Source organism: Cetorhinus maximus, chromosome 3 (genome assembly GCF_964194155.1).
Source record: "Cetorhinus maximus chromosome 3, sCetMax3.hap1.1, whole genome shotgun sequence".
Classification (NCBI taxonomy): domain Eukaryota; kingdom Metazoa; phylum Chordata; class Chondrichthyes; order Lamniformes; family Cetorhinidae; genus Cetorhinus; species Cetorhinus maximus.
Window position 1 is genome coordinate 31068356 of NC_135881.1, and position 21071 is coordinate 31089426.

At 40.9% G+C, this 21071-nt stretch overlaps 1 protein-coding gene across 1 annotated transcript in view; it reads right to left on the reverse strand.

Moving 5' to 3' along the window:
* Nucleotides 1-6373: 6373 nt before the first annotated feature.
* larp4b (La ribonucleoprotein 4B) overlaps nt 6374-21071 on the reverse strand; it is a 124353-nt gene continuing 109655 nt past the window's right edge. The window contains exon 17 of the mRNA XM_078537352.1: nt 6374-9845. Coding sequence (XP_078393478.1) covers nt 9552-9845 — 294 coding nt within the window. The 3' untranslated portion in view covers nt 6374-9551. The remainder of the gene's footprint in view (nt 9846-21071) is intronic.

Sequence of the window (21071 nt, forward strand, 5' to 3'; positions counted from 1 at the left end):
TTAAAACTTTAGGGAAAGGTAGCCTCCATCTTAAATCTAGCAAATGCCCAGAGTGTGTTCAGCCACTGTAGCCAAGATCATAAAAATATACAGAAATCTCAAATTATCAAACCTGTATACTAATATTTGCTAGCAGCTTTCCATATAAAAAATGTTTGAAAACTATGCTATATGAAACAGTTAGTTTCTATTTTGAGCCCTGCTTGCAGTTTTCGTCATATGGATCACAGGAAAAACATTACTGCACTAGATAGAATATCGAAGCAAGTAACAAAGATGAATCCAGCTGTCAGCAAATCAAGTTATGAGAACAGACTGAGATGATGAGCTTGTTTTCTTTGAAAGACAAAAACTTCAAGAGTCTACTCAAAATTAAGGTTTGAGGTGACTTGACAAAATTGCTAACTGGATGGAAGGATTCAAACACTAAAAGAGGCTGGAGAGTTACAAGAAAGGCCAGACAGAATTTACTAGAAAAGGGATAAGTTACTGGGAAAAGCCCTTGAAATAAACTTAAATGCAAAGAGGTAATGAGATGATTTTCTAGACTGAAGTCATTAGGGATATGGCAAGTGGAAATTATATAGTAAATTAAGTCTACTAGTGCTCTGGAGTTAAACAAAGGTAACTACATAGGTATGAGGGCAGATTTGGCCCTAGTGGACTGTGCAGGAAGACTACAAGGTAGGACAGTTGATGAACAGTGGCAGATATTTAAGGGGATATTCATTTGCTCCCAAGTAAAATATATCCCAATGAGGAAGAAAGATGGTAAGAGGGGGAAAAAAGCATCCATGGCTAAGCAGGGAAGTTAAAGATAACAAAGGCAAAAACTAAGGCATACAAATTTCAAAGGTCAGTGGCAGGCTGGAAGATTGGGATACTTTTAAAGATCAACAAAGGGTTACTAAAAAAATAAAAAGAGCAAAGTTAAATAAAGAAAACTAGCGCAAAATGTAAAAACTGGTAGCAAAAGCTTCTACAAGTATATAGAAGAGAGTAGCTAAAGTGAATGTTGATTCCTCGGAGGACGAGACTGGGGAGTTAATAGTGGGGAAATGCAGAAATGGCAGTGACGCTTAGTCAATATTTTGCATCAGTTTTCACAGTGCAGGACACTAGTACTACCCCAATAGTAACAGGTAGTGCAGAGGATATAGAGGAAGAACTTAGAACAATCACCAGCACTAGACAAAAAGTACTGAGCAAACCATTTCTTTGAAGATGTGACAAGCAAAGTGGATAATGGGGAGCCTGTAGATGTAGTATATCTGGACTTCCAGAAGGCCTTTGATAAGGTGCCGCACAAAAGATTAATACACAAGATAAGATCACACGGAGTTAGGGGTAATATATTAGCTTGGATAGAGGATTGGCTAACCAACAGAAAGCAGAGTGTCAGGATAAATGGGTCTTTTTCTGGATGGCAAGCTGTAACTAGTGGGGTGCCACAGGGTTCAGTCCTTGGGCCCCAACTATTTACAATCCATATTAATGACTTGGATTCAGGGATAGAAGGCACTATAGCTAAATTTGCAGATGACACCAAAATAGGTGGGAAAATAAGTTGCAATGAAGAAATAAAAAATTTACAAATGAATTTGGACAGGTTAGGTGAATGGGCCAAAATTTGACAGATGAGTTTAACGTGGATAAGTGTGAGGTTATTCATTTTGGTCGGAAGAATAAAAAGGTGACTTATTATTTAAACGGAAACTTCAGAATGCTTCAGTGTTGAGGGATTTGGGTGTCCTCGTGCTTGAATCGCTGAAATCTAGTATGCAGGTACAGCAGGTAATAAGGCAAATGGAATTTTGGCATTTATTGCTCAAGGAATAGAGTATAAAAATAGGGAAGTGTTGTAACTGTACAAGGCATTGGTGAGACCGCACCTGGAGTACTGTGCAGAGTTTTGGTCCCCTTACTTGAGTAAGGATGTAGTTGCACTGGAGCAGGTTCACTAGATTGATTCCAGAGATGCGGGACTTGCCTTAGGAGGAGAAATTGAGCAGTTTAGGCCTATATGCATTAGAGTTTAGAAGGATAAGAGGACATCTAATTGAGGTATATAAGATGCCAAAGGGGATAGACAAGGTAGACGTGGGGCGGATGTTTCCCCTTCTGGGGCATTCTAGAACGAGAGGCCATAGTTTTAGGCTAAGGGGTGGTAGATTTAAATCAGAGATGAGGAGGAATTACTTTTCTCAAAGGGTAGTGAATCTGTGGAATTCACTAACTCAGAGTGCAGTGGATGCCGGGACGCTGAATAAATTTGAGGAGATAAACAGATTTTTAATTAGTAACAGGTTGAAAGGTTATGGGGAGAGGGCGGGAAATTGGAGTTGAGGCTGAAATGAGATCATCCATGATCGTAATGAATGGCAGGCAGGGCAGGCTCGAGGGGCTGAATTGCCTACTCCTGCTCATTGTTCTTATGTTATGTACCTGATTGTGTTTTACCATTCCTTGAAATTGACTATTTATGGAGCTGAATACTTGAAACATTTTTTGTTTGCCACTTCTGGTAATACAAGTCTTTGCTCCTGTTCATTCTTCGAAATTCTTCAATCTATTCAGTGCGTGGTAAGTAACTTTTGCTAAAGCACAACATGGAACACATTATACAAAATGATAATTGTATGTTTCCCATCAAAATTAAAAGAACTGGATTTAAATATTATTTCATTAAGAGATTAGACTCAACACTTGTGCAGCATTAAATTCTAATTGCGCTGGTGTATATTTGTGAAAACGTTGTCCAATTGAACAACTAAAAAACCTTCTCCTCTAATGGACAAAATAAAATATAATTGAGCCTTCATTAAAAAAAAAAGCTGCCAGTCTAAAATGAAGTATCTTTCTGCAGATCCATACCTACAGTAAATCTCTAATACAGAACTTTCCTGTCCTTGCAAGGGTCACTGGGTAGCAAACAGGAGAAGGCTCTCATCAGTAACACTGATGACTCTCACACCCTTTCTACCACACCAATTTAAAGCAAGTGCACCCACCGATAACGTTTGGTTCAGTATGTATGAACATGATTGGCACGGTGTGATGTTAGAAGAACTATTGCTGGTCTCATTCATAATACAAACCTTTTAATAGAGTTATCACAAGACATGCACCACCCCAATTTGCTCTTTCACCACCACTGGACGCATACCATGGAATTACCCAACACCACTGTCACACCCATTTATTACCTTTCTTTACCCATCACTATTAGCTCTAAATGTATTGTAAGTGTATATGTAAATGAATACATTAACATGATCGGCAAAAACAGAGCTTATTGCAAGGAGCAGCACAAGACCATGGAAGGTCAGCATGCATTTCAGAGGAAAACATGTACAAACACTATGGAAATATCTTACCGACCACTTCCAGTTATGAGCAAGTGATTTCTCACTTCCCGTGAGCCACATAACGAGGCAACATATTGTGCAAGATTTCTCTCACTGCTCAGGCACTTAAGGTGGGATAGGCAATGTTAGGTTGGAATTTGTTTCATTCTGGCTTGCCGGAAGCTAGTGCACGTCATCTTTTAGATTATTTAATTCTCAGTACAATTTAAATCAAGCCCACAGGCTACAAGTCATCGCCACTGTACTTATTTATGGAAGCAAGCAGATTCCTTTTTACTTCATAGCGAAGGGAGGTTGAAGCAAACATTTACTGAACTATTTACTTTTGTAAATTTCTGGCAGGCATTACAGATTATACTTAAGTGCATGTAATTTCATGAGTTACACCTGAAAACAGGCTGAACTGAAGTGGCGGAATAGCATGACGTTACAATACTGCAGTATTGCAGTTTGTGGGTATGAGGCAAATCAGCTCATGGTAAGACTTGTTGTATATTCAGGTTGAATATACCAAGTTTTATTTTTTAAAATGACAACACTACTTCATGGTACCTTTTACAGCAAGCTCAATTTTTTTTAAGAATAAAATGTTCACTTAAATGCTAAAATTCTGGAGAAAAGTGATGGAAATTAAACCTGACAAAGCACTCGCGCTTCATTTACTTTGTATCTTTGTGGTTCTGCAAATGTTGTTTTTGAACTTAATTATGAATCAACAGAAAAAACAACCTGAATGACTAGTTATTTTAAAAAAGGTTCAAAAACAGGTCCTTCATGTAACACCAACCTTGGATCAAATTGAAGTGCAGAAGGCCTTACATATCAGCAAAGAAGGTGGGGAGAAGAAAGCAGATCTGACAGCACACACTGACACTAAAGATGTGAATAATTATAAATTGGGACACCTGCTAGCGTACTAAAAAAAGAAAAACTAAGTAGACCAAACTGGATGCTCTCTGTAGTGCCAGATGAAAGAACCACACTCAAGATTTCAAGTCTAATTGATGCCACACTCAAGGCAGAATCTGCAGGAAGAACAGTTTTAAAAAAGTGTAAAAGCAGCTTCACCCCTGCACAAACTAAAAGTAATCTGACTGTGCTCAGTGTTGACACTGGATGCCAAAATTGGAAAAAGACCAGTCATTCCTTAGCACTGACATCCTCCCCTTCAGGGCAAAAAAAATTCACAAAACATTCAAATCTAAACCTTGCAAGTCACACTGGTTGCGAAAACACATGTAGGGTTTCATTGTGAATTTAATAATGAATGAGCTCGGGTACCCCAGACCTTTATTGAGCTAATTTACACATTACCAGTGAAGCAAAATGATTTGCTTTCATTTAGGAGATTAAGGGCCGGGCTGTGCCAAGTATTCCAATTTTGTAGTTACAGACAATTGCATCAGACTTGATGCAACGAATTTACAACTGAAGCCAGAGGTACTGACTAGAGCAGTGAACATATTAACAGACCTCTATCAACATTCTGGCACTGACAGAAACCCAGCTCGAGTTTCATTTCCTCTCAGTAAAGCTTCCCTGCCTGGCTATACATTCCATCACTTGTACTACTAGTGGTGGTAACTTATCAAGTTTTACTTTGCCTTCCCTCTGAAGATTATTGAGGAATATTGGCCATGATACCAGTAAGAACTCCCTGCTCTTCTGCAAATTGTGCCACAGAATAGCAGACAGGGTCTTGGTTAAATCTCAACCCATAAACAACTCCTACAACTGTGCAGCACTTGCAAATGCAGCTGCTGCTGTACAGGGGAAGGAAAGAATGGTGAAATAGGATTAGCACAAGTGCTGCATATGTTTATTCCTTTCTATGCCTCCAGCTTTTTCTATGTGATGATATTTGAATTGTCGATGGATCAGCCTTGCACTGCAGCATGATCATATGGCTGTCAGCTGAAGCCCCAACTCAAAACGGTGGACACTATCACATAGATATGTTATTACAGGCAGTCGAAAGATTATTTGAAGAGGTCGGTTGTATAAAGTGTTTTAAAGGAGAGAGGGGTAGACAAACAGAGGCTTATGGAGGGAATTCCTGGGCATTGGTGATAGCCAGCTAAAGGCAAAGATGCCAAAGGTGGAGCGATGAAATTAGTGATACACAAGAGGTCAGAACATAGGCCACAAGTACCAATGACTGGCGAATCTTATAAAATGGCACACCTCTCGGTTGTTCAAAACAGGCAGAATACAGATTGTACTCAATCAGCCAATGCTTGCAAAACTCAACATAATGTAACATTAGGTGATTCAATGAGTAGATAGCACTTGATGAACAATCCTAAGTCGCTAATTTAAACTAAACCAAGTTAAGATTCAGTTGGGCTCACATGCTTGCTAGGTGAAAAGCTTTGATAGCATGCCTCTTTATTCAGCAATACTCAAATTTAAAGTTAGAAGAATATTTAATGCAAAACATGACCCAAGAAACCATTTAGTTTTGGCTTGATAATTGAATGAAGATACTACATTGCATATCACCTTCCTTTATGTACATGAAAAATGGAGAAATGTTAACTGCAGAATAAGTTTGTCACTTACCATTACACAATTTTTTGGAAACAATTCCAAAATTAAATATTCTGGAACTTATGATTTAAGTATTGATCACTGCAAATGATCAATTTCCAACAATCCGATATTTACCTTTTACTAATGTGTCTTTGCATCAGTCACTGTTTATTTTCTACAGTTCCAGATGTTTCTTTTCTATATCATTTGCTGTCAAAGAGGCCCCCAATCAGTCATTTCATTTCAAAGCTTAAGAATGCAAGTTCTCAACTAATTGTTCCTTGTTGACAACTTCCTAGATAGTCAGTTCCACTATGGGCTAGCAGTAACTAATATGTTAAACAGTAGAAACATCCAAAAATGCATGTATTTTACTAAAGATTTATATTGTGGTACAGCAGAAAGACGAAATAGAACGATTCTTCTTGAGGAGTCAGTATTATTCATATTGCAGAGAACACTAAAACAGCAAATTCACTTTACAATTGCTAACTCAATTTATTTTTCATAAGCTACATTTTCAAATGAGACAGTTTTGCATTGTGACACAAAAAGAAAAATTAAATTACCAATAGTTTACATGTAAGCTTGATTCCAGTTTGTATCGCAGCATTTTAAGACAACAAAACAAAAAACCCTCAATGTTTCCAATAGATTTCTACTCCAAAGCAGGTTCTGCCATTACCTCCCCTTAAAATCCTCAATTGTCCACTGTTGTTAGTGTAATTGGTTACAGTACACAAAATTGCAACAAGCCGAAGTAAATACAGCAATAGGCGTCATCATGGCCATCTCCTGCTTTTTAAAACTGCATTACATGCAGACAGACAAAAAGGGGTCATTATGATTGGCTGCAACAGTTTAATGTTAACAGCTCAGTGACATCAATTGTATAGTACTGTTGCGGCGTTCACAATACATTGTGTAGTTTGTTATCCTATGTAACTTTACTGAGGTACAACATATAAACAGGTAGCTGTTTAATGTTGATAGATTCACTCATTTTTAGTGCTTTATCCACTGTTTCAATTGTCCTACCTAGATCAAGTTTATGCCAGTGTGCTTTGACACAGCAACTTACGCAGACCTGACAGTTAAACAATGCAATTTCATATTCAGCTGCTGTCATGGAAATAACAGTACCCACTATAACCTCCTGATCAGAGACTGTCAAAGTTCCCTGCTCCAGTAACAGAAATCAAGTAATTGTGTGCCCTTCACTTAAAAAAACAGCAAATAATTAACAGTGCACTCACACTTATAGCAGGATGCTGAACATCACAATAAAAAAATGTACCAGTTGGCTACAAGATAATGAACTGGTTGTGTGATCAGCAATTCTTACCAGATGCAGCTGTTGATCACCATACTTTCAGCAGCCAAGCAAATTAACCCACAGTTGACTTTAACCCAATACAAGTTGTCAAACTGCTGCACACACTGGCACCAGGGGAAAAGAGAGTACTTAGTAAAAGAAGAATGCAATGGCACAACAGCTTTAGTTATTTTCTACCATTCAATTATATTAAGTTTATACATAATTTCATCCTGTTTGACGTGTGCATTTTTTTAAAGTTACCTGAGATGTTAATTAAGATTTAAAAATAATGATGCAAATCAACAGGCTGACAGAAGTTTTAGAACCTGTTTTATTAGTAACCAGGTTTTTTTTTTTGGTGGGGTTTGGGGGAGACAGGAAGGAAACAAAAGAAAGGAGAGAATTAATGGGAAAAGGCCATTTATTTTACTGTTGCATTTCCCCAATTTCCCCTTTTGCAGTGAAGGCAGAATCAGTTCAGCACATCAGAAAAAAATATCCAGACTACAACACTTAATTTTTTTTGCTACATCCAGCTCAACAGCAACATTGAGGATATGCCAACAATATCAATATTTTTATATCAGTTTTTTTTAAAGGTACCTTTTATATGTTCTGATTATTTACAACTGTACAAGCAAAGCACACACTTCCAAGTGCACAAGTTTAATACAGTATTGACTATTTTTGCATTTACAGGGTTTTTAACAATCTGAAAAAAGGATCCAACTTTTAAGATCTTTCATAAATTATATTACAAAAAAATGCTATTTACTGCTAGTTCGCACACATCTGATTTACCCAGTAAGACTAGTGACAGTAGATGTAACTGAGTAACCTTATCTTGCCCATTCCAACCCTCCAGGGTCAGTTTATAGCAACATCTAAATCTGTCTCGTACAAAAGTTAAGGCAAAGTCATTTTCAAGTTTAAAATGAAATTCAAGTTTCTCATTTTGACACTGGATGGAAATTAATTTATAGCATGAAAAGAACACAGTTGTTGAAATAATAATACCCTTTATGGAATAACTTACCCATTTTCTCCTATGACCAGCAAGTTTGTGCCTAGTGCTGTACTGCTTTCTTTGTCTGAAGCAGTTATATTAGTCTGGGTTACTATGACTACTAGCCATAGGAATTGTTAAAAAGCCAATACTTTCTTCTTGTGTAGCAAAACAAGAAGCATCCACATATCACCTGCAACGTTAGTAGATGGTAGTAGACTCAGTGCACTCTTGTCCTTCGAAATTATATATTTTAAAAAGAAAACTCAGCAACTAATCTAACATTTTCCACACAGCAGAGATGAATCGCTATTAGAAAAAAAACTGGCAAGACAAAAACATTGTGAAAATTTGGGGGAATTCCACTCCCAAACTTTAATTCTCACCCCATTTCAAGTACTCTATAAAGGTACCAAATTACCAAAAGGTGCCAGTGTATTGACTGGGAGTTTCTCTTTAAAGAAAAAAAGCACTTGGAAACGAGCATTAAAAAATAAAGAACCATCGCCACCTACTTTAGAGCACAGAGGTACGTAAACCAGTCTTTTGTAGTGATTCATAATCACTGTGTCACACATTAGACAGAAGCCCTACCCTTATCCATAAATCAACAGGCCGCTTACTATTAACAGTGCAAAAGTAAACTCTGAAGCATCAAGATCAATGGAAATCTACCCAAAACAGAAAGGAAAGAAACTAGAGAGCTTTTTTTCTGTTAAATCTACCATCCAGGTTATGACTCCAACCACTTCCCACTAACACCTAATTAATGGGTTTGAGATCTGTTGTACTTCAAGCCACTACCCTCTAAGTTAAAAAAAAATTAAATGTCAGTATTCACACACTGATCATATTCCGTGCTAAATAGATCTGTGGAACATAAAACCACCTGCAACACTGCTTGGAAGTAGATCCAATGTCCACTGCTTCCCATTTTATCTTTGTGTAATTACAGCAAACAAAATCACACTGAACAAAAAACCACATTCTGGCCCACAGCTTGTGCCAGTTTGCTGATCATGGTTCCATTTATTCCCCCCACCTTTAAATGGGCAAAGAATCTTTTCCCAATCTATAACTGAGCAAGAGATTAAGTTACAGTAGACATTACACAACATTTCACCAAATACTGAAAAGTGGTAGCCTAAGGCAAGTAGTATTACACTCTCACTCAATACAAAAAGTGCTTTTTGTTGCCTTCAAGCCCTTTTCCAGCAACCCATTATTTCAACAACCTCTGTGCTCTGATTGGAGACTTTGGGGGGGAGGGGGGAATTTACACTTGAACAGACCAGACCTTTTAATCAATGCCACAATTTCTGCATCTTCAGTTGGGTGATTTTGGGGGTGTGTGCTGCTCTTTATTTGTACGCTTGTTGATGCCCTGAGGGGGTGTTCTGCGACCCGATTGTCTTCGCTGGTCTCTAGGCTTCCCTGGGTTTGCCTTTCCAATAGATAGGTCTTTATTTTTAGACTCTTTGTCGACTGGGTTTTCTGGAACTTTTTTGTCATCTTTGTTGCTGACTGCAGTGTTGGGTTTTTGCTCCTTCTGTGGCTGTAGTGTTAGAGATTCTTTAGCACTTCTCTGGCAAATCTCAGCATAACTAGGTTTTCGAAGTTCCTGTGGAAACACAATCCATCAGTAACACATTAAAATAATTTGCATTATTCATACAAGACTTTGTATGGTTTAAATTCATTAGCAATTAGCATGTCTTTAATTCTTTAAAGCATTTCCTGTATCCAATTTAGTTCATTAAAGTGATACAAGCTCCTTTCTAAATGGAAGACATGGGACAATGTTAACACTTAGCAATTCTAGAAAGAACTTGCATTCGTGACCTCAGGATGTCCCAAAATGCTCTAAAGCCGATAAATTACTTTCGAACTGTAGGCACTGCTGTAACATAAGGAAACACTGCAGAAAGGATTCACAAACACAATTTTATTGCTGCTCTTAGATCTTTAATGATACTTCTCCTGGGTAGCATTTCTTTAGGTTCATTGTGAATGACAGTTTAATTGTGCTAATTAAGAATCTTGTATCTGAAACAATGAGGATGTTTGCCATCATTACCATAGTACTCACATACAACGTTATGCCAGAATCTGTGTCCCCTAAGGTAGCGGGACAGGTAGATAAGGCGGTTAAGAAGGCATATGGGATACTTGCCTTTATTAGCCAAGGCATAGAATATAAGAGCAGGGAGGTTATGCTGGAACTGTATAAAACGCTGGTTAGGCCACAGCTAGAATATTGCGTGCAGTTCTGGAATCTGCATTATAGGAAGGATATGATTGCACTAGAGAGAGTGCAGAGGAGATTTACCAGGATGTTGCCTGGGCTGGAGAATTTTAGTTACGAGAAGAAATTGGATAGACTGGGGTTATTTTCCCTGGAGTAGAGGAGATTGAAAGAGGACATGATTGAGGTGTATAAAATTCTGAGGGGCATACATAGGGTAGACAGGAAGGAACTTTTCCCCTTGGTGGAGGGATCAATAACCAGGGGGCATAGATTTAAGGTAAGGGGCAGGAGGCTTAGAGGGGATGTGAGGAAGAATTTTTTCACCCAGAGGATGGAGGGAATCTGGAACTCTCTGCCTGAAAGGGTGGTAGAGGCAGAAACCCTCATAACATTTAAGTAGTATTTGGATGTGCACTTGCGATGCCATGGCATACAAGGCTATGGGATTAGAATAGTTAGGTATTTGTTTAACCAGCACAGACTCGATAGGCCTTTTTCTGTGCTGTAGACCTCTATCACTCTATGACTCTATAATCTTACACCGCTCGAAGATGGAACATAGGTTACAGAATGATGAATGACAGGTTTGTACTTATATCGTTCCTTATTATGTTGTTCAAGAGCTTTCAAGCTCATGTGTAATGGGCAAATGTGATGCCATCTTGCAGACAGCAATTAATTTCATATACAGCAATGTGATGAATAAACAAATGCTTTGGTGATGTGAGAAGATGGGTAAATTTTGGCTACAATACTAGAACCTCTAGCTCTTTACATAGTGTCTCAAGAACCTGCCCCTACCCATGCTGGTGCAGGTTGGTATTTCTTATTTAATGAAAAATCCCAGTTTTCCCAAGACATTTAATACTTGTGCCCCTCTGTTGATCACTACCTTGACATGGGGAGGCGGAACTCTCCGACAATCCCTTTGAGAGATGCTGTCGGGAGTTCCTGCCTCCTGGTAGGGCCATCCATAGTGACAAGGTCAGGGGGAGGTGCCAGACAAATTGCAGTCTGAAAATTCCTCAACGGCAGAATGGACAAAGACTGTGCATCTCACCAGCTGCGAAAGTGCAAGGAGGCTGCAGTGGCAAGGTAGTCCTGGTCATGTCACTGAAATCTGACCACCAACCGTTAAGATTGTCCATACAATTACAGAAGATCCCCTATGTTAAAAGTCACGCGCAGGCTGCTACTAAGGTCCAACTGCCAAGTGTCCTGGCAATGGCGAATTTGGCAACAGGGACAGGAATCAAGAATCTGTACAGAGGCGACAGATGCACAAAAGGACACCTGTATTGGGACAGAGGTGCCTTTGGGCAGCAGCATCTGTGATTGAGCAGTCCTCTTCATGATATTAAAAAAAACCCTCTTCTCAACCCTAATGGGGAGGGGACTAGAAAAGATGCCCTTAAAAAAAAGGCTGAATTACTCTCTCCAGGCCCTGTGGAATTAACCATCTTCGTTGTCAAAGAAAGAAAACGTTGCATTTTTCAACTTGGAATCTGAGAACACTCATTTATGGATAATCTCAATAGTGACCGTTTGGAAAGAAAAGCTTCAATTGTATCACATGAATTGTCAAGATTCCAAATTGATTCACATTACCGCTCTAAGAGCCGGGTTCCTGGGGAAGGGCAGCTGAAGGAGCAAGCAGTGGGATATAACTACTGGAAAGGAAAGGCTGACCCTCATGTCCAGGGTTGGTTTTCCCACCTGGACTAGGTTCTTGAATGCACTGCTAGAACTCCATTTGTCTAAAATGAAAGACTGATGACACTTCAACAGCTCAGCTGTAATCAACATGCCACTGCATCAGCAGTTATGCCCCGACCCTCGACTCCAATGAAGGTGTTAAGGAAATGTTCTGTCCTGACTTTGAAGTCCTTGCTGCCATCCCTAAAAAAGATCATTCTTCTGGGGGTCTTTAATGTCAGGGTTGGCCATGCCTCTATGTCAGGAGCTGAAGCATTGGGGAAAATGCAAGGTGGGAAAAGCAAATGTAAATGGAGTCCTCCTGCTGACAGTGTGTTCAGCATGGCCTCATGATAACAAACACCCTCTTCTGCCAGGACAAACAAAACCATATGGAGACACCCTAGATCAAAGCTTTTGCACCTTCTGGATTGTCATTGCTCAGGTAGCTGGGTCAAAATCCTGGAAATCTCTCCCTAACAGCACTGTGGGTGTACCTACAACACATGGACTGCAGTGGTTCAAGAAGGTTGCTCACCGCCACCTTCTCAAAGGCAATTGGGTTGGGCAATAAATGCTGGCCTAGCCAGCCATGAAAAGAATAAGGTGGTCCAGGATCCAGGTGATACCTGCATCATTCGATCTATGTGGGGGACTGCTGCCTGAACAGATTACAGGCTTGTTCAATCAGTATTGATGAACATCCACCTAGCACCAAAGCATCACAAAGCCCAAAGTCCAAGAGGAAAAAGATCAATATCTCACACATGAAGCAGCCTGACCAAATAGAGGAATTCCAAATGCAGCTCATGACTAATCTGGAAAATCTTCACACATCCAACTCAATTCAATTCCATTCCAGAACAGGGGGATAAAATAAAGTCAACTGTACCCATTGGGTTCGAACATTGTCACCACCAGGACTGGTGTGATGAAAACTATACTGAAATATGTGACCTCTAGAACAAAACTGAGAAGCCTTCATTGCCTGGACAACCCAAGGTCAGAAGTCAAGAATGCAGCTTTCCAATGGATCAAGGCAGGCACCCAAAGACAAAGAACATGTGGTGGAAAGAGAAAGCCCAGGAGATCCAACAATATGCTGACCATCATGACACGTGAAGCTTTTTTGAAGTCATCAACAGACCAAGGTCAAATGGACAAAATCCATTTCGCTTACTGGATGGTGTCCCTCTTCTTAATGATGACAATGCCATCCATCAATTCTAGGAAGAACACAGGAAGGAGAAGGCCATTCATCTCCTCGAGCCTGCTCCACCATTCAATAAGATCATGGCTAATCTGTTGGTGTTTCGAATTCCACATTCTCATCTACACCCGATAACTTTCGATTCCCTTGCCTAACAAGGATCTACCTCCGCCTTAAAAATATTCAATGACCCTGCCTCCACCACCTCCTGAGGAGTTCCAAAGTCACACAACTCTCAAAATTTCTCATCTGACCTAAAAGGGCATCCCCTAATTTTAAAACAGTGCCCCTTAGTTCTGAACTCACCCCGAGGGGAAATATCTTTTCCACATTCACCTTGTCAAGACCATTCAGCATCTTATATGCTTCAATCAAATCACCCCTCAATCTAAGTTCCAGTGGAAACAAGGCCAGCCTGTCCAACTTTTCCTCATAAGACAACCCGTTCATTGCAGGTAATCTAGGAAACCTCCTCTGAACCGCCTCCAATGCATTTATATTCTTCCTTAAATAAGGAGGCCAAAACTGCACACAGTACTCGAGATGCCAAGTTTGTGGGTGACACAAAAATAGGTGGGAAGGCAAGTGGTGAGGGTGACACAAGAGGTCTACAGATGGTTATAGACAGGTTAAGTGAGTGGGGAAAAACTTGACAGGTGGAATATAAAGTGGGGAAAATGAGAGGTTATGTGCTTTTGCAGGAAGAGGAGAGGAGCTGAATATTATTTAAATCGAGAAAGACTGCAGAAGGCTGCAGCACAGAGGGATTTGGGAGTCCTTGAGCATGAATCCCAAAAAGCTAACATACAAGTTCAACAGGTAATAGGGAAGGCAAATGGAATGTTGGCCTTTATTTCCAAGAGAATGGAGCATAAAAATAGGGAAGTCTTGCTAAAACTAGTTAGACCACATCTCGAATACTGTGAACAATTTTGGTCCCCCAATCTAAGGGAAGATATACTGGCATTGGAGACAGTCCAATGAAGGTTCAGGTATGGAGGGATTTTATGAGGAGAGGGTGAGCCTGTACTCATTGGAGTCAAGAAGAATGAGGGGCGGCCTTATTGAAACATAAGGTTCTTAGGCGGGGTTAATGGGTCAGATACTCAGAGGTTGTTTCCCTTGTGGGGCAGTCTGGGACCAGAAGGCATAATCTCAAAGTAAGGGGGGACCCAATTAAGACAGGGATGAGGGGGAATTTTTTCTTCTCAGAAGGTACTGAAGCTGTGGAATTCTTTACCACGGAAGGCTGTAGAGGCTGGGTCGTTAAGTATATTCAAGGCTGAGAAGTCCAGGTTTTTAATCAGTAAGGGAATCAAGGGTTATGGGGAAAAGGCAGGAAAGTGGAGTTGAGGATTATCAGATCAGCCGTGATCTCATTGAATGGCAGAGCACACTCGATGGGCCGAATGGCCTACTTCTGCTCCTACGTCTTATGCAATCTCACCAATGCCCTGTATAACTGAAGAATAACATCCTTGCTTATGTTCAATTTCTCACGTAACAAAGGATAACATTCCATTGCCTTCTTAATTTCTTGCTGTACCTACACACTAACTTTTTGACTCATGCACTAGAACACCTAGATCCTTCTACAACTCAGAATTCTGCAGTTGTTCTCCGTTTAAAAAATGCCCTGTTTTTTTATTCTTCCTGCCAGTGAACACTTCACATTTTTCCACACTATATTCCATATGCCAGATTTTTGCCCACTCAATGTCCATCTGCAACCTCATGTCACCTTCACAACATATTTTCCTACCTATCTTTATCACCTGCAAATTTAGCTACTATGCCTATACTCCCCTCATCTGTCATTGATATAAATTGTAAAAAGTTGAGGCCCCAGCAGACACCCCTGCAGGACACCACTTGTCACATGCTGCCAATCAGAAAAAGACCTATTTATGGATACTCTTTTCTGCCAGCCAATCTTCTATCCACGCTAATATGTTACCCCCTATGCCATGAGCTTTTATTTTCCGCAATAGCCTTTGATTTGGCACTTTATCAAATGCCTTGTGGAAATCGAAGTACAACAGGTCTACAGGCTACCTTTTATCCACTGTGGAAGTTACTCCTTCAAAAGAACTCCAATAAATTGGTTAAACATGATTTTCCTTTCACAAAATCATGCTGACTGTTCCTGATTACCTTGAGTTTTTCTAAGTATCCAGCTATAACTTCTTTAATGATCGATTCCTATAGCTTCCCCACGACAGACGTCAAACTAACTGACCCAGTTTCATATTTTCTGCTTCCCTCCCTTCTGGGATGGAGGGGGTTATATTTGCTACTTTCCAATCTGATGGAACCTTTCCAGAATCAAGGGAACTTTGGAAAATTAACACCAACGCATCGACTACCTCATTAGCCACCTCTTTTAAGACCCTAGGATGAAGTCCATGTGGACCCAGAGACTTGTCAACCCACAGCTCCATCAGTTTACTCAGTATTGCTTCCCTGGTGATTGTAATTTCACCAACTTCCTCTCTCCCTTCCACCTTCTGACCTGCAGCTGTTACTGGAATGTTTTTTGTATCCTCTATAGTGAAGACAAGCAAAATATTTCTTCATTTCATCCGCCATTTCCTTATTATCTATTAACTCCCCGTTCTCACTCGAGGACTGACACTCACTTTATCCACTCCCTTCCTGTTTAAATACCTGTAGAAACTCTTGCTATCCGTTTCTATATTTCCAGCCAGCTTTCTTTTACCCAATTTCTTTTTCCTGATTAACCTTTTAGTCATTCTCTGCCATTCTTCATATTCTGACCAATCATCTGGCCTGCCACTCATCTTCAAATAATTATGTTTTTGACTCAAATTTGATGCTTTCCTTAACTTTAGTTAACCACGGATGGTGGGTCCTCCCCCTAGAATTTTTTAATAGTAGGAATATACTTACTTTGAGTATTCTGAAATATCCCCTTAAATGTCTGCCACTGCTTCTTTATTGATTTATCCTCTAACTTAGTAACCCAGTTCACTTCAGCTAGCTCAGCTTTCATTCCCACATAGTTGCCCTTAAGTTTCAAGTACTAGTCTTAGACCCACTCTTCTCCCTTTCAAACTGGATGTAAAATTCAATCATATTGTGGTCATTGGAACCTAGGAGTGCCTTTACTCTGAGGTCATTAATTAATCTTGTCACATTACACAATACCAAGTCTAAGATAACCTGCTCTCTGGTTGGTTCCAGAACGTGCTGCTCTAAAAAGCTCAAAAGCATTCTATGAACTCCTCATCCAGGCTACTACTGCCAATCTGATTTTTCCAGTTTATGTAGATTAAAATCAACCATGATTATTGCTGTTCCTTTGTCACAAACACCCAACATTTCTCCTTGTACACTTTGTCCTACATTGTGGTTACTGTTAGGGCCCTGTAGACCACTCCCTTCCCCTACTATTGCTCATCTCCACCTAAACCGATTCTACATCCTGATCTCCTGAACCAAGGTCATCTCTAACTATGGCACCAATGCCATCCTTGATCAACAATGGAACCCCTCCACCTTTAGCTAGCTTTCTATTCTTCTTGAATGTCACATACCCCTCGATATTCAGGACCCAATACTAGTCATCCTGCAGCCACATCTCTAATGGCCATCAGATCATATTTATTTACTTCAATGTGCGCTACCAATTCATTAATTTGTTACGACTGTTGCTCGCAGATAGAGCTTTTAGTTTTGTCTTTTTGTTATTTGTAACATGTAGTCTTGACTACTGGTATTTCCTTAGGTTTTTTTTCTGTCCTTTCCTGCCATTCTCTGACCCTCATTTCTCATATTTTGCTCTCCTGTCTTGACTCTACCCCTTGATTTGCTACATCTACCCAAGCTTGATCCCTCACACCCTTTGTTTAGTTTAAAGCCTTCTCTACTTCCCTAGTTATGCGGCTTGCTAAAACACTGGCCCCAGCATGGTTCAGGTGTGGGCCATCCCAACGGTACAGCCCCTGCTTTCCCCAGTAACGATGCCAGTGCCCCACGAACCAGATCCCATTTCGCCCAAACCAGTCTTGAGTCACACATTAATTTCCTCAATCTTATTTGCTCTATGCCAATTCTCACATGGCTCATGTAATAATCCAGAGATTTGAAGTTTCTTAATTTGGTGCCTAGCTCTTCATAATGACTATGCACAACCTCTTTCCTTGTCCTGCCCATGTCATTGGCACCTATATGGACCACAACAGCTGTATCCACCACCGCCCCCCCCCCACTGCAAGTTCCTCTCCAGCCCTGAGCAAATATCCCAAACCCTGGCACCAGGCAGGCAACAAAGCAGTCTAGATTCTCGCTCTTTGCTGCAGAGAACAGTGTCAATCTCCCTCACTATACTGTCCCCTGCGGCCACTACATTCCTTTTTGCTCGTCCGACTTGAACAGCTTCCTGTACCATGGTGCCCTGGCCAGACTGCTTATCCACCCTGCAGACTTTGCTTTTGTCCACAGGTAGCAAGCACCTTATACCTGTTCGACAATTACAAAGTCTGAGGCTCCTCAACTACTGTCTGCTCGGTCCCCTTACCTGCCTCACCCACAGTCACATCCTCCTGTTCTTCACCACTGACCGAAACAGATGACCGTATTCTAAGTGGTACGACCTTCTTCTGGAACAAATTGTCCAGGTATTTCTCCCCCTCCCTTATGTTGTATCTGCAGTTTGGCTACTGGATCAATAATATAGGCCTGGAATTCCTCCAGCTGCTTACACTTTCTGCAGACTTGTTCGTGATGGGTCGCCTTGGCCTCCAAAAGCACCCACATGCCACAGCTGCGACATAACACCTCCTGCCATTGTTACATTTTTCAGTTAATTTAATTACTTCAATTAACTTAGAATACTTCCTATGCATCCTACAATTTACTGTGCTCATTAAAAACAAGTACCACCTAGAACCCAGTTATACGTTGCTTAATTACACAGGTGTGTGTTTTAGGTATGTATTTTAAAGTTTTATTTATTTATATATTTTTATTTATTTTAATTAATAAACCCTACTACTCCCTGAAAACTTTACTACTGCTATTACAAAACCTATGAAGAAAACTTCAGTTACCAATAAATTGTATCAGTATTTTAAAAGATAAACTAGCCAAACAAGTAAAATACTCATCAACCACTTATCTAGTTCCCCAAGACGTCACTTGATTTTCCCCAAATCTGGTCAGTCCACTGAGACCCAGACCACCACCAGCAAAAGCTAGCTCTTTTTGAAGTCCTGGCTTCTCTCGCGCTCTTACCCCAACAACTCCCCAACTGTAAATCCACAGTGACAGCTGACAGTCTCCAGGCTATTCCCAGTACCCTGTGGTAGATTCCATGGGTGAACCACCAATGGGAGAGCTGCAACAAGCAAATGGATGAAAACCAAAGCCAGCGTCCCAGATGATATTCCAATTGAGGTCCTCAAAAGCTGGTGGGAATTTTAAAAAAAAAATTCTTTCACAGGATGTGGCAGTCACTGGCTAGGCCAGCATTTAATGCCGATCCCTAACTGATCCCAAGCGGTGTAGGTACATCTACAGTGCTGTTTGGAAGAGGGTACCAGGATTTTAACCCAGCGACAGTGAAGGGATGGCCATATAGTTCCAAAGTCAGGATGGTGTGTGGCTTGCAGGGGAACTTGCAGGCAGTGGTACTGCCCTTGACCTTCTAGGTGGTAGAGGCAGCAGATTTGGAAAATGCTGTCGAAGGACTTTTGGTGAGTTGTTGCAGTGCTTCATGTAAAATGAATACACTGCTGCCACTGTGCACCAGTGGTGGAGGGAGTGAACATTGAAGGTAGTGGATGGGGTTCAAGCGGGCTACTTTGTCCTGGATGGTCGAGCTGCTTCAGCATTGATGTAGCTGCACTCATCCAGGCAAGTGGGCAGTATTCCATCACACTCCTGGCTTGTGCCTTGTCGATGGTGGGCAGGCTTTGAGGAGTCAGGAGGTGAGTAACTCTCCGCAGAATTCCAAGCCTCTGGCCTGCTCTCGTAACCACAGTATTTATATGGCTGGTCCACTTCAGTTTCTGATTAATGGTTACCCCAAGGATGTTGATAATGGGGGATCCAGCAATGATAATGCCATTGGGGATGGTTAGATTCTCTCTTTGTTGGAGATAGTCATTGCATGGCACTTACAGCACATATGTTACTGGTCACATCAGCCCAAGCCTGAATATTGTCTTGCTGCATATGAACAAGGACTGCTTCAGTATCTGAGTCGTAGTAAATGGTGCTGAGCATTGTTCAATCATCAGCACACATCCCCATTTCTGACCTGAAGGTCATTGATGAAGCAGCTCAAGAAGGTTTGGCCTAGGACACTACCCTGAGGAACTCCTGCAGTGATGTTCTGGGGCTGAGATGATTGACCTCCAAAAACCACAACCATCTTGGTGCTAGGTTTGACTCCAACCAGTGGAGAGATTTCCCTCTTATTCCCATTTACTCCATTTTTGCTAGGGCTCCTTGATGTCAAGGGCAGTCACTCTCACCTCTGGCATTCAGCTCTTATGTCTATGTTTAGACATCAAGACTCTATGCACACATTCCAAAGATTTAGGAAGGAAAAGATCTCCTCACCGACACCCCTGAACCCATTTCAGGGATGTTGTGACCATCTTCAAGAAGGGAAATAAATCATGCTGCGGAAACTGGAGGTGTTTCACCCTTGTCCACTGCGGGGAAAATCCTGACATGCATTCTTCTGAATCACCTACTTCCGGTGGCTGAGGAAATCCTCTGAGATAGTGTGGCTTTAGACCTTACAGGGTAACCTGTTGTAATCTTTGTTGCCAGGCAAATCCAAGAAGAATGTCAATAAAACCACCAGGAACTCTTCATTGCATTAATATAAATAAAAAGCAGCATATTATCTGAACTGAGAGTTTGCAGAGCTCGGAGGTTCAGAGGGACCTGGGTGTCCTCGCGCATTAATCACGAAAGGCTACTATGCAGGTGCAGCAAGCAGGAAAGCTAATAGAATGTTATCGTTTACTGTGTGCAGCCAAATACAAAAGTAGGGAGGTTACGCTTCAGTGCAAGACACTGGTGCGACCACATCTGGAGTAATGTGTGCTGTATTGGTCTCATTTAAGGTAGGATGTAAATATTTTAGCAGTTCAGAGGCTACTAGGATAAAGGCATAAGGCGACTTGATTGAAAAATACCAGAAGATCCTGAGGGGTCTGACAGGGTGGATGTGAAGAGGATGATTCCCCTTGTGGGAGTTTCTAGGACAAGGGGCCACTGTTTAAAAATAAGGGATCGCCCATTTAAGACAGGCGAGGAGAATTATTTTCTGAGGGTGGAGTGCCTTTGGAACTCCCTTCCTCAAAAGGTAATGGAAGCAGAGTCTTCGAATATTTTTAAGGCAGAGGTAGGTAGATTCTTGATAAACAAGGGGATGAAAAATTATCTGGGGTAGGTGGGAAGTTGCAATCAGATCAGCCATGATCTTATTGAATGGTGGAGCAGGCTCGTGGGGCTGAGTGATCTGTTTCCTGCTCCTAATTCGTATGTCCATTCAATTAACCTGACCAAAGTGTCTGACAGTAAATTGCGAGGCTCTGTAGATTGTGCTCCAAAGATTTGGGTGTCCTCAACAAACTTCATCACAATCTAGCAATTGCTTCATGATATGACTACAACTGCCTTGAGTGGGAGATCCGAAACAGACACCTTCAAAA